The 15,457-nt window shown below is 40.3% G+C and overlaps 1 protein-coding gene across 8 annotated transcripts in view; it reads left to right on the top strand.

Moving 5' to 3' along the window:
* Positions 1–15,457, top strand: part of CAMTA1 (calmodulin binding transcription activator 1) — a 1,213,376-nt gene that overhangs the window by 1,178,224 nt on the left and 19,695 nt on the right. For 5 of the 8 annotated variants that reach the window (XM_075839423.1, XM_075839421.1, XM_075839424.1 and 2 more), the window contains 4 exons: positions 2,382–2,402; positions 4,583–4,776; positions 5,297–5,371; positions 11,420–11,450. In XM_075839423.1, coding sequence (XP_075695538.1) covers positions 2,382–2,402; positions 4,583–4,776; positions 5,297–5,371; positions 11,420–11,450 — 321 coding nt within the window. The remainder of the gene's footprint in view (positions 1–2,381; positions 2,403–4,582; positions 4,777–5,296; positions 5,372–11,419; positions 11,451–15,457) is intronic. The other 3 variants (XM_075839426.1, XM_075839427.1, XM_075839422.1) reach the window with 2 other exon arrangements.

Here is a 15,457-nt window from a genome sequence, read left to right as displayed (position 1 = left end):
TTCCTTCATGGTGGAGATGCCTGCTTGTTGACGGTTTCCATGTGGAATCTGGTGATTTGGTTTCGGCATGACAGTGATAATGAACAGGAATAGGGGAAAAAAGTAAATTAGGTCATGAAGATTTACTGACTCCAGAGTCAACGTTAAGGTGGAGGTCTACTTTAACCAGGACCGTATTAGGGAGTTGTAAGACCAATCTTTTATGGCAAGTTCCCTGCTATCCCACAAGCACCTCCTTGACAACAGTCTATAGAAAGAGTCCCCATGACAAGATTATAATTATGTTTTATATACCAGTAATTACAAATTATCTTTTCTGTTTTCATTCACTGCGAGTCAAATACATTTGTCTAATTTTGGAGCAAAAAAAAAGTAAAAAAGAAACTTAAAATAGCATCGGCAATAAGGCTGACGGTTTATCTTCATGAATTGCTAAATGTGGCGCCGATAGATTATTATTTTTTTGTTACCCCTGGAGTGCTGGCAATGAAAGAGAGAGACTGAAAATAACACAATGACTCTTCATACTGATTCATGCTAATTCGGGATACGTTCCCATTTGCCGCCGTCTTTGTTGAGAACGATGGCGGTCGTGTTGGTCTCTTGTGCTTCGTGCAGAGTTTTTGTCTCATCAACACGTTCGCTTCGGAAACGCTTGAACGGCTTCGAGTTACTGATTAATCAAATGCTCCAAAAATAGATCACACTCCAATCCAAGCCGAGAGGTCTGAAAAGAGACAATCATCAATGATAATTTCCAGCTCACGTCTATGGCATCAAGTGGCCCAGAGGGCAATTTTATATCTAATTGAACCTTAATATAATACAAAACCCTTTTTTTTTTTTTCCTGCGCATAGCTGCCTGTTATCTCACTGGTGGTTTAGTTGGTTGTTGAACAAGCAGAGATGCAGTGTAAAGTATGGAGGATTTTAAGACTACCTTTAGACCCCCATTAAGCAATGCAGCAGAGCTGGAGTCAATGATGAAGTGGTGTCCATCCAACCTGGGCCTCATTAATGAATCTATTCAATATCAAGTAAAAATATGACGCTATGGATCAAATGACCAATTAATAAAATCGCAAACAGAAAACAAGAGAGCTACAGATTACATGTCATTTAAGGGGAACTTGTCACCAGGGGTGGCTTCTTTTATATTAGAGCACCTGTGCCAATTGGGGGAACCAGAAAAAGTGATCGGTGGGGATCCCATCCTAAGGATAGACCATCAATATCAAATCCCTTTAAAGAAATCAACCCCAAAATAATTTTATTCTATGTCCTGTCACTGGAGCCCCTCAATCCTGAGATCTAGCCAGTGCAAAATATCAAAGGAAAGTGGCCGCACATTATTCTCAATTGATCCAAATGAAAGTTAAAGAGGTCCCATATAAACAACCCCTTTCCATATGCCCTATTAGGGTATGAAGATGTCAGAGAGGGGTCCCCTGTTCGGGACCGTCCTCTATCGGACAGAAAGGACTCATTTTAATAGACGGTATGTAATATGAAATGGGCGGCAATATGGTAGCGCCCCCTTCGGCCAAAGGTTAGAGAAACCAGACCAACAGTAATCAGCTGATCACCGGGGCAGCTTCATTCTAAGAAGATGTTATCCTATTAGGACAAGCCCTTTAAGAAACTTTTAAAACCTGTCGCTAAAAGTCTCCCATGATCCCATTCATTTCACCGCTCATTTACATTGATGTTCAGCACCAGCCCCAGATTGTTCTAGCCCCGAGACCTCCGTTTATGACATGTCATAGAAGCCCATTAACTCTTGCAACATCCAAGACGATATTTAAAGTTGAGACAGAAGTTAAATTGTCCGGATGCCGAGTAGTATCTGAAAGTAAATGTTCCGTGCACGCAGTGGAGATTTTCTATGGCTTGATATGAAATTAATTCAGAGGAACAGCCACACACAATGTGTTGAACGCCTATTTTACTTTGTTGCAAATTCAATAAAAATTGCTAAATGGGAATGGACATTAAAGTTTTACGAGCGCAATAAACATCAGCCAAGCAGAAAACGAGACTGGCTGAAGAGCGCCGTTATTACACATCAACGCCAATGAGCTGCCTCCCCGCTATCAAAGGCTAGAGATCAGTAAGATGATTCACTGTAATGAGAAGTCCCTATCACCGGCTGAGCACATTAAACGACTGGATTTAATTATGTTCAGATAATTAAAGTATTGTCAGAGTCGGTCATTTCAGTGAAAACTGCCATTTATTGACGCTCAGTAACATTGTTTTCTATTTGTTGCTCTTTGCTTAATAAGTCCTCAAATAATTAAAGATGAACCAAATTATTTAAAAAAAAATTTCCATTGTTTTTCCTTTTTCTTACTAACAATCCTATTTCATTCTCCCCAAAGCTTACATGGATAGCCTTGAAGGTAATGAGATCTCATTATTATTTCCCTTGTAACAGGATAAAATGGGAGAACGCCAGCCTTTAGAGTACAATCAATTCACCAATATTCATCTAGTGGGCAACTTGAGAAATGATTTGTCAATAGGAATTGGGCAGATAAATGTGTTCTTCTTGGTGTAATGATCTTAGTTATCTGTGTTAACTTTAATCCAATAGTATTTTATCCACTCTCACTATTTCTTATCATTTCACCCTCTGATCCTATGGGAGCTTGGGCAAGTTATTATTCAGTATTGAATATTTGAACCTTTTTTCCTACATACTTCAAGTGTAGTAAGAAATTTTTTCCTTATAGTTTTAAATGGTTTGTCCTCTTTGAATCAGGACCCTTACTGGAAGATCTGGCGTATCATTGAGCCCTGTAAAATACTAAATTTTTAAGCATCAGTACAAAACAAAAGCGTGTTTACTAAGCCGTTCTCCTACAGGCAGGCGTTGCTGACAGGACAGAGGTTGTCCACACTGGAGAACACATTTAAAGGGCTTTTTTTGCAAAGACAAATCCTTTTATAGTGGGTCACATGTAAGATGCCCTAATAAAAATAAATTAGAGGGTGTATTTGTCCCACACTGGTTTTCTAACCAAAGGGCTGAGCAAGGGGCTTATCCAAATAATACACTCCACCCTTTCCAGTGCAGACAGAAGGGCCAAGAGGGTTTATATCATTGCCTCTAGACTCATTCAAAGCGCTTTTTGCTTTATGCACTGACTGGGAGAGTAATCGGCTTAGCAACCTGGGACCCAAAGACCTTTTGTAAAAAAAAAAAAGGAAAACAATACTACTGTATAAATGGTATATGGTTGAGGGGCCATGGTACAGATTTTTTTGCATTGAGGCAAGTGCTTTGACTATCTATATCAGAGCCTCTTGTAGATTAAAGGTGCATTTCCCCTTTAAAAAAATCCTCACAATAGAGATCAGCAGTCAGAACGTGGTCCCTGAATTTCATCACCTCATTCAACTCCTCATTCACAGGCCCAGGTTAATCTACAGATCTCTTTCCGACGTGTTTGAAGAATTATTTTTACATCTGACCTTTGGCTCAAATAACTTTCGATGAGCGGCTATTTTCCACTGATAAATATCCAGTATTGTTAGGGGACGTGCGATGTCCACAGTGTGACAGATGGGTTAGTGCCGAGTCCCGCTGCTATGCCGTGAACATCAAACACTTGATGGCCCTGACACACAGATTGGCTTGTAATAGACTATTTATGGTTTTATTAATCTTCATTACTGATTGTTAATTGGCCAGCGTAACTAAATGGAGGCCTAATTTCCCTCTCAAGCCCTAACTATCCAAGGTTATTGCGGCAAATATTATGAGCTGTACAATATATGTCCATTAAATCCCAGTGCCGGGAAACTTTATGATGATCTTGTATCTTGTGTCATGTAATCTAGTGCATTGTATCCCTCCAAATCCCCAAAATTCTCAACTAAATAAAAGTTCTTGAGCCGTTCTCTTCTGTCAAGTTGTTACATTTGCAATCAGCTGTTATATCTGTATGTAGAAAAGTTGGGTGTCAATCAATATGCTAACATGCCTGCCTATATAACCTCTGATACAGGGGGAGGGAATGTATTGCTACATAACTAGGCAGGTTTGCACTTTCAGGGAAAGCTGGGTGATAACCTTGTGGGAGCTATAATTGCAGCCATAGTTATATCTGTATCTAAGAAAGATGGGTGTAAATCAATATGGCCATCACCCATCTTTCCTATAGTCCTGAATGACAAACCTTTCTATGTAATCTCTGATACAGGAGGAGGGAATGTATTGCTGCATTACTAGACAGATTTGCGCTTTCTGGGAAAGCTGGGTGATAACCCTATGGGAGCTATAATTGCAGCCATAGTTATATCTGTATCTAACAAAAATGGGTGTTAATCAACATGGCTATCACCGAGCTTTCCTAGAGTCCTGAATGGCAAACCTGCCTAATTAATCATTGATACAGGAGGAGGGAATGTATTGCTACATAACTAGGCAGATTTGCGCTTTCTGGGAAAGCTGGGTGATAGTTGCAGCCATATGACTTGTCACCCAACTTTTCCCCAAAAAACAATGGCTGATGAAATTCTTATCACTTGTAAACTTATGTTTGCTCATATTTCCTCTTCTCTTCTTCCCGCACAGTATGCACTTTATAAAAAGATGACCCAAGCTGCAATCCTCATCCAGAGCAAATTCAGAAGCTACTACGAGCAGAAGAAGTTCCAGCAGAGTCGGCGCGCCGCGGTGCTCATCCAGCAGTACTACAGGAGCTACAAAGAATGCGGGCGAATGCGACAAAAGCGTCGGACGGCTTCACTTGTGCAACAGAAACTTAGGTGAAAAATACTTGATGTATAGTTGTGTGCGAGGTGCTGTGTATGTATAAGATATGCAGCATATATGTATATATGTATATATATATGTAGCAGAGCTGGGTATGACATTTAACTACGAGTAGAATGCAGTCGTTTTTACCTGCAGTCCTATGTAAAGTCACAGACAAAAACATCATATCAATAATATCCCCATGAATTGCGCCAAATTACTAACTCACCTCTGCTACATCTGGCAAAAAGAACTGTTTCAGATATATAGATATAGATATGTAAACATGCGAATTGTGAAATGCCAATTTAAATACACCATTACTGTTTATTTGCTAAATTTACCATAGTGGGAAAAAACTAAACTGAAAATGTGTCACGTACATAAATGTAGACACCTTTCTAGTCGATTCAATACTTTTTTCTTTGGTCTCAAAACGGTTTAAAAAAAACGGTCATCACACGAGCTATTTCTCCGTCCATCTGAATAATCTGTCTGAATTGTCCTTTAATCGGCCGTTTTTTACTACAGAAGCAGTCTCCTGACGAAAAAGCAAGACCAAGCTGCTCGGAAGATTATGAGGTTTTTACGTCGCTGCCGTCACAGGTATGATATTTCCGCAGTACAGACTGAACGTGCCATTATATTCATAATTACAGGCCACCACTTGGGCCCCGCCGCCATGACACCTTGTCATAATGGTTAGCGTGCTGCTGTCAGAGCATAAGTGATGTATACATCATATATATAGATATAGGGATCTGCTATAAGGTCATTATTTGTGGTTGATGTTGATAGGGATAATGCTCTAGTTCTATATATCTAAAGGGCCATAGGGAGCTGCCTAGGGTGCCTTGTGGGTATTTATGCCCCCTGCTATGTCGCTATTGCCTGGGTGATGGGTGGTCTGATAAAAATGCTCATATACTAAAGGAAAGGGCCAGCCATTTGTCATATTAATGAAGACGGTTTCTTATAATGCCAGTCTTGAAAGAGGATGAATTTACTTAAGGAGCATTTCCCTTTAAAATAAAAATCTTCAGTTGTTTCCTCTGCGAACATGTTGGTTGTCACCCCGCTTTCCCAGTCCTTATAAGAACAGTTATGGCGAACATGTTGGTTGTCACCCAGCTTTCCCAGTCCTTGTAGGAATAGTCATGGCGAGCTTATTGGTTGTCACCCAGCTTTCCCAGTCCTTATGAAAACAATTATGGTAAGCTTGTTGATTGTTACCCAACTTTCCCAGTCCTTATGAGAGAAGTAATGGCGAACATGTTGGTTGTCACCCCGCTTTCCCAGTCCTTATGAGAACAGTTATCGCGAAGATGTTGGTTGTCACCCAGCTTTCCCAGTCCTTGTAGGAAGTTATGGCGAGCTTATTGGTTGTCACCCAGCTTTCCCAGTCCTTATGAGAACAGTTATCGCGAAGATGTTGGTTGTCACCCAGCTTTCCCAGTCCTTGTAGGAAGTTATGGCGAGCTTATTGGTTATCACCCAGCTTTCCCAGTCCTTATAAGAACAGTTATGGCGAACATGTTGGTTGTCACCCAGCTTTCCCAGTCCTTATGAAAGCAATTATGGCGAGCTTGTTGATTGTTACCCAACTTTCCCAGTCCTTGTAAGAGCAGTTACAGTGAGCTTGTTGATTGTCACCCAACTTTCCCAGATCAGATAAAACTTTGAAATAGCTAAACATTTCAAACAACTTGACAGTAGAGCGCGGCTCAATGACTGGTATTTACTGGGGATTTTTGGTTATTTCGGGGGGGAAAGGCTCTTTTATCCGCAGCATTTATTCATGAACTTGAAATAGTTAGCTGCCGCACTTGGTAAATGACTCTTGCAGATAAAATCCCCAGAGTAATCATCCGCCTCTATCCCAGTAAACCAGCTGTAAATATGAGCAACTGCTCGTAAAGACAAGGTAACTCTGGATGTTTCATGCGGGCGGCAGGAGAACAGTAGGATTTAAATGATGTGATGCAGGAGAATGATACCAGGAAGAGGGGGGGGGGGTACATTGCAAATAATTGAAATGATAGGTGGATATTTCAGTGAAGCGCTCGGAGGATGGAGGGGCTGTCATTATTTTAATGACCATGTCGGAAAACCAATAGACAAAAGACAAAGCAGATTTATTGCCGCATAAAGGAGCAGCACTGCTTGAATATAAAGGGGGTGACGGCTGCTGATGACACTGGATAAGAAGCTATATACAGGGATACAGGGATTCTCTTGTCACACTGTCTCAAAAAAAATGTGAAAAAGTCTCTCTAGGCCTCCAACATTCATGGGATGCAAGTTTGTTTAATTGAAGTTTGTGCCCCTCTGAGCTGCTGTATATCATTGAATGTATAGACTGGAACCTCTAGAGTTGGACTATTATTTGAATATGGCCTGCAAAAAGGTTCAGTATGGACATCATGAGCAGCTACTGAATCACCAGGGCACAAGATGTAGCATCATTATTATTATTATTATTATTATTATTATTATTATTATTATTATTATTGAGGTTCTACCCTTAAAGGGAAAGTCCCCCTTCCTATACCACTTTTCATATAGAATTAGTTTACATAAAAAGTTGAGCAACTTTGAAAATACTTTGCATTACTTATATTATACTAATCATGAATTATAGCCTGTATTAAACTCCAGAGCTGCACTCACCATTCTGCTGGTGGAGTCACTGTGTACATACATTACATTACTTATCCTGTACTGATCCTGGGTTACATCCTGTATTATACTCCAGAGCTGCACTCACTATTCTGCTGGTGGAGTCACTGTGTACATACATTACATTACTTATCCTGTACTGATCCTGAGTTACAGCCTGTATTATACTCCAGAGCTGCAGTCACTATTCTGCTGGTGGAGTCACTGTGTACATACATTACATTACTTATCCTGTACTGATCCTGGGTTACATCCTGTATTATACTCCAGAGCTGCACTCACTATTCTGCTGGTGGAGTCACTGTGTACATACATTACATTACTTATCCTGTACTGATCCTGAGTTACAGCCTGTATTATACTCCAGAGCTGCACTCACTATTCTGCTGGTGGAGTCAATGTGTACATACATTACATTACTTATCCTGTACTGATCCCGAGTTACATCCTGTATTATACTCCAGAGCTGCACTCACTATTCTGCTGGTGGAGTCACTGTGTACATACATTACTTATCCTGTACTGATCCTGAGTTACATCCTGTATTATACTCCAGAGCTGCACTCACTATTCTGCTGGTGGAGTCAATGTGTACATACATTACATTACTTATCCTGTACTGATCCTGAGTTACATCGTGTATTATACTCCAGAGCTGCACTCACCATTCTGCTGGTGGAATCACTGTGTACATACATGACATTACTTATCCTGTACTGATCCTGAGTTACAGCCTGTATTATACTCCAGAGCTGCACTCACTATTCTGCTGGTGGAGTCACTGTGTACATACATTACATTACTTATCCTGTAATGATCCTGAGTTACATCCTGTATTATACTCCAGAGCTGCACTCACTATTCTGCTGGTGGTGTCACTGTGTACATACATTACATTACTTATCCTGCACTAATCCTGAGTTACATCCTGTATTATACCCCAGATCTGCACTCACTATTTTTCCGGTGGAGTCACTGCGTACATACATTACATATCCTGTACTGATCCTGAGTTACATCCTGTATTATACTCCAGAGCTGAACTCACTATTCTGCTGGTGGAGTCACTGTGTACATACATTACATTACTTATCCTGTACTGATCCTGAGTTACATCCTGTATTATACTTCAGAGCTGCACTCACTATTCTGCTGGTGGAGTCACTGCGTACATACATTACATTACTTATCCTGTACTAATCCTGAGTTACATACTGTATTATACTCCAGAGCTGCACTCACTATTCTGCTGGTGGAGTCACTGTGTACATACATTACCTATCCTGTTCTGATCCTGGGTTATATCCTGTATTATAATGGAGAGATGCACTCACTATGCTGCATGCTTCAAAGGTGAATTATCCCACCATTCACTTCTGGTTCAGTGTCTGCATAGAGGTTGCTGTGATGATTTGCATTCTGGGAAGTGTAGTCTATACGACAGGCACCATGCAGTCATCTGATGTAGGAAGAACTAATTGCCTCCCTGCATTATAGCTTAGTTAAACTGCTAGGGGTGTATTTAATGACAAACTATTTCCAGTAACAACCAGCAAAATAGTGACCAGCTCTGGCGTATAATACAGGCTGTAACTCTGGATCAGTACAAGATAAGTAATGTATGTACATAGTGACTCCACCATCTGAATAGTGAGTGCAGCTCTGGAGCATAATACAGGCTGCATGATTAGTACAGTATAAGTAATGTAATGTATGTACACAGTGACTCCACCAGCAGAATAGTGACTGCAGCTCTGGAGCATAATACAGGATGTAACTCAGGATCAGTACAGGATAAGTAATGTAATGTATGTACACAGTGACTCCCCCAGCAGAATAGTGACTGCAGCTCTGGAGTATAATACTGGATGTAACTCAGGATCAGTACAGAATAAGTAATGTAATGTATGTACACAGTGACTCCACCAGCAGAATAGTGACTGCAGCTCTGGAGCATAATACAGGATGTAACTCAGGATCAGTACAGGATAAATAATGTAATGTATGTACACAGTGACTCCACCAGCAGAATAGTGACTGCAGCTCTGGAGTATAATACAGGATGTAACTCAGGATCAGTACAGGATAAGTAATGTAATGTATGTACACAGTGACTCCACCAGCAGAATAGTGAGTGCAGCTCTGGAATATAATACAGGCAGTAACTCAGGATCAGTACAGGATAAGTAATGTAATGTATGTATACAGTGACTCCACCAGCAGAATAGTGAGTGCAGCTCTGGAGTATAATACAGTATGTAACTCCGAATCAGTACAATGTAAGTAATATATTGGCGTACAATGTTCTCATTGAAGAGTATTGACAGTAGGTGCCAAGTGCAGCATAGACCTTGCATTGACATTCTGTATGTGTATATGGGATTCTATTCTTTGACTGAAGTTTGAGTGTGAGGATCTATAGTACGGTTTATGCATGTACTGCCTGGACTGCAAATAGCAAGAGGTGGAATCTTACAATAGTCTGTATCTACTGGTGATGAATATACCACACGGTTCCTGATATATTATAGGGAAGCTATTATCCCATAAGGAAACTGATTTATTCACTTCTATAGAGCAGATGTATTCTCTCTAATTACAATGAGGGATATGCTAGTTCCCCAGAATGTTTCCTTCAATTGTTGTGGTTTATTAAATTTGGAAACTTGTAGTACCACTTTTCATCACTGGTAATACTTTCTATAGACAACAATACAACAGCGCCCCCCCCATTTCAATTTGGAATGAAATTTCCCTGGGAATGGGACAGAGTTTTGTTTTGCCACCTGATATTCCTCTGGTTTTATTGTTTTATCTAAGAATATCCTGCATTGTATGTTTTATTCACCCGTAGTCTTATGCTGACCATACATAGATCAATTCCACCGCATAATATCACCACCTGGCTTGGGGGTCATCCCCATGGAAGACACAGAGGACACTTCATGGCATGTTGAAACATTTCTAACTGGTTTAATGATTATCTCATTTGCACAGTTTAGGGGGTCCAAAGACCAGCCAACAGTGTCAGTAAGACATGTACCTATGCTATGGTCACCCTTCTACAACTGATCATGGAGATGCCACCACAGAACAGAGGCACCAATAATAAGTGCAGCCCCTTACTAAGCCCCCTACTGGTTGCACCACCACCTGATAGTAAGGCAGGAAGGTAGAATAGGGAGGGGTTCACACCGCCCCCCCCCCCCCTGTTCCAGATAGACCTGGTTACAGATATGACTTCTATTCCTATGTCACTGCTGCTATCATAGGGTATCCTGACAAAGCAAAGCTGTTAACTTGTGGAAAATTAAGATAAAATATCAATATATATAGGGTAAAATTGCCTTTTTACTAACTTTGAAAGTCAAGGAAACTGAAATGTCACTTTTTTTTCTCTTACTTCTTCCAATAAACTAGCCACACTGTTTCAAAAATACTGGATAATCTTAAAAAGGTCATCATTGTGGTGGTGGCAGACATATTTTTGGGCTAAACCAACAACCTTTGCTTGTTGACCAGGAAGCAGTGACATCACTGGAACCTTTGACCATGAGAAGGTTCAGGAATGTTTTATGGTTCAGTGATGTCACCTCTTCCTAGTTTGCTGATAGGCTGGATCCATTGAGGTGAGTATAATTTTAGTCTACAGAATAGCCGCCTATGGGTAGCAGACCAGTTCACTTGATGAAAGATATGATGTCATGTACCTTTATTACCTCATCATTGATAATTGCAGTGTTTGTTCTATGCTCATATCAACAATTGAACGTCTAAACTTGGAAAATAACCATCTTGTGTATCCTTCACTACTGCATGATGTAACATGTGATATTCTGGAATCGGGAAATGACTGATAACCGATAAATAAAATAATGCACACAAATGTCTGTCCAAGATCTATCTATATATGAGTTCTCTTTCAGTTATGCGCCTTTTGCTAATAGCTGTCTGCTATTGTTTTGCTATCTAAAGCCCTCTGGTGGACCATAGACTGTTCAAAAGGGTGAGTTTAGTTTTTGCAAGTCAAGATTCTCTCTTGCGTTCCTAACCCGTTGCTTTGTGCTTGCTTGCATGGGGCCGCAGCCGAGAGCTGTCTGCAAGATACACATCCATTCAATGCAGAAACAATAGAATTCATTCTATTGCATTTTCTGATCCAGAACTTTTTTGCAGTAGCACATGGGTATGCCAACAGTAGACTTGCATGACTCCGTCCATGGGACCTTATAGAACCATCACTGGGCATGCTTAGAAAGTGGTGGCAGGAACCAGCAGAAGGTGCCTGTTTCTGCCTTCCCAGAAAACTGGGGTTTGCACTTTTCTCTCAACCATGTATGTAACATTCTGCCTGTATTACCTAAGTAGAACATACCTTCCAGATCGATCAGGGTCCTCATAATACTGCAAGACCTGTGGGATATTTAATTAAAGGGATATTCCAGTTACTACAAGAATCATCTATACTTTTGGTGGGGTTATTTGTAGAAATGATTGGGAAGCCTGTGTTTTGCATGACATTCATAGTGTCCTCAACAGGTTCTAGGACTCACCAAAGAGCTGGGACAACGTCAGCACTGCTTGGGTTTGTAGGTAACTCAGAAAACCGAACTAAGTGACAATAGTGAGATTGAATGGAGGAGACACTCAGACAATTACATGGGATTGTTAGGTTTTATGAGTTATGGGCAAAACCTAAGCAGCTCCAAAAAGGGTCACCACTCTTCGGTTAGTACCAAGATCTACTCAACTGAGGACGACTGTGGGAGTCTCAGGAATGGAAAAATATACTTTTTGTGGAAACCGGAATATCCTTTTAAATAGCACCTGCCACTTGTACACGATGGAGGCAACCTTTTTGAGGGATGAGTCGAAGTTCATGTGAAGGAAGTTTCAAAGCCCATCAACATGGTATGAGTTTGCTTCATAAGGTTAGAGTCTAGTTTGGTGGTGAACTTGATGTCATCTGGACAGTCAAATCTCGAACTCATAAAGCACAGTCTGAAAGTGACCTCACACTATAGGTAGACCAAGTGGTTAGTAGTTCAGCATCTCACATTATGTGATGTCACTGCAGGGAACAACATTACCATTCTAGAGTTGAGCCTCGTGGTTGCTTTAGACCACCCTTGACTTAAATGTAGATCAATATGGGGCATTTCCAACTGCATGTCCTTGAATGATCAAGTAAATCTTGATTAGTTTGCTATGGGTCATTCGAGGGCCTCTGCCATAACAATATAAGACCAGGTGCTTGAGCTGGCTACTGACCTCATAGAAGAAACACTCATGATGACTTATGCACATGAGGCCAGACTTAAAGGGGTATTCCCATCTCAGACATATATCGCATATCCACAATCATGTCCGATGGATGTGGGTCCCACGTCTGGGACCAGCATCTATCTCTACAACGGGGCACCCTGAATGGGAGATATGGAAACAGCATAGCACAGAGACGGCTGTTTCCAGAACTACCGTTCACTTCTAAGAGAGATGGGAAACAGCAACGCAAAACGCGCGGAAGTGTTTCTGGCCACCTCGAAACAGTGGAAGGAGCCCAGCGACAGAAGGTAGGACCCGGGTAAGGGGGCCCCATTCTAGAGATAGACGTGTGTCCCAGAGGTGGATATGACATAAATGTCTGAGAAGGGCATATCCTGTTAAAGAGGTTGTCCAGTTTAAAAACCAATTTCCATATCCCCTATAAGGGAATTCTGAGTTAATAGAGGGGTTCCCCTATTCAGAATCCTCATCTCTTGGCCAGAGTGGAGAGCGGTTACAAAGAACATCTCACGCTCTGGAGGAGCTGTCCTGTCCTGCATTACACAGACAACATATTCATGTGAATGGGCACAGTGTAATACTTCATTTCCCCTGTGGAGGTGCTTCAGAAAAATTGAACACTTACTGCCCACTTTCCCCACAGATTACAGCTGATCGCTGGGGGTCCCAGCAGGGAGACACTTTGTGATCAGCTTATTGTCAAGGGAATCTTCTAACAAGTAGAGATTCTCTAAAGCAGAGAGCCCCATTAATATCCATGAGGTACATGATCTAAGTGAATTGTCAGGTCAAACACTAAACATTGGCTCATCCCTCAAAATGTCGTCTGCTTCTTTGGTTATATAAAGGGGGCTTTTTAAACTTTTTGTCAAAATACTCAATGCATTGTATAGAGTATATTGCCAAGTATCATCTCTGATTGCATGCTTGTTATATTTTCTTTTCTTTTTTTTCCTTCATGGTCGCTTAATACGATCAAATAAAATGTTGCATTGCATTAGAGGTTTTTGATTTAGACATGAAAATGGCAATTACATTTTTTTGCAGGTGCAGTTAAATGTTTTTGGAATTTTTTCTAAATAAATAGTATGTTAGAGGACAATGGGAGGACATTTTTGGCGTTCATAAAAATTCAGATATCAAAGTACTGTATAATATACGATGCGGTGCAATAGCAGGACAATTTTTTTCCTTTAGTACCAAGCATTGTTGCCCCATTTCCCCATGGTTGCCCGTAGAGGTCTGATCCACATATAGTATACAGCTTCTATGGACCTTAATAGGAGCCATGTACAATTGTGTACAGATTGGACCTCTTGTGGCGGCAGCAGGGCCCCGGGCATAGGTGTAGGGAGTATAGGGAAATGGTGCACTATACTAAAAATGGTTCATCACTGCCTTATCAAGGGAAAAGCTCCATATCCTTTCATATCATTCTGCTGGCTTCAGTAAGTGCATTCTAAGAACTGCGCCGCTACAACCCTGTGTGAACCCGGCCGTATCCACGTTGCAGTAATGTCCGATAGCCTATACCTATCCTGTGTGCTGGAAACGGAATAAATATGAATTGTATTAGCAACAGTGACATCCAGAGTATATGGGTGGTACTACACTGCTGATAAATGTAACAGAGGAAAACATTAATCATAATAAAACAATAGCAGCTCATTTTGAATTGAAGATAAGGGCAAGAATGATAAGTTGTTTGTGTTATTGTCGATCAAAAAAAATTAAAGGAGCACTCCAGATAGAACTGACATACTATGTTATGCATAGAACAGGGACTAAAGAGGGAAGTATATGACACAAGAATTATCTTTTTGGAATTTTTTTTAATCCTTGTGTCATAGACAGCCCTATGAGACCCTGCTCTGGTCAAGACTGAGTGAACTATGGCTGAAACAATTTCTTAAAATCATATTAATAGGAGAAATCTGAGACAATTTCATAAATTCAAGAGAAGATACACAATAATCTAAACTGCAATCTGGACAGAGTTGTTTTAAAGAATTGGCAGTGGCTCATCCACATACGATACAAAACATGGACAACATTTATGACCCATGAAAAATATAAAATTGCTAATTACAAAATGTATAGAATAATAAAATACACATTTGAAAAATAATTTCAAAAACTAAACAAAATGACAAACTAAAATGTTTTTTAATTTTTTGTCGCTTCTTCCTTTTTTTTCTCTTTGCAATGATTTTCTTCCCTTGTGTCTTCTCCTGTCCTGAGATGACAGGGTTTATTTTGGAGCTAAAATACAATCCAGAGGGGAGGGGAGCAAGGTGCCTGCAAGTTCTTCTTTTGTCAGACTCTGCCATAGACAAACTGATGTTAAATTAAAGGCACAGTAACACAAAAAAGAAATAGTTTTGCAGATATCTTACTGTATTCAATACACTTGGTACTTTATGTAACACGTATGCAGCTTTTACAGCATTCTTGTCTTTGGTTTCCGAGTTTTCGATGAAATTTTATTTTATTTTATTTTTTAATTTTTTATTTCATTTGCTTTGCCCTGAAGGTGGATCCGAGAAGAACGTTGCATTTCTCTAATGTTATGGGCCATGTTAGTTTAACTATAATAGATGTATGCATGAGATATTAACAAAAATGAAGGAGTATTGTTTCTAGTTATGTCGGGTGCAACTCTTTATCTTCATTGTGAATAAAGTCTCTACCCCTTCCCCCTCCAACATGGAATGAAACATTTTCTAT

This window comes from Rhinoderma darwinii, chromosome 10, assembly GCF_050947455.1.
Source record: "Rhinoderma darwinii isolate aRhiDar2 chromosome 10, aRhiDar2.hap1, whole genome shotgun sequence".
Taxonomy (NCBI): domain Eukaryota; kingdom Metazoa; phylum Chordata; class Amphibia; order Anura; family Rhinodermatidae; genus Rhinoderma; species Rhinoderma darwinii.
The sequence above is the reverse complement of the archived record's forward strand: the minus strand, read 5'-3'. Positions and strand labels throughout refer to the sequence as shown.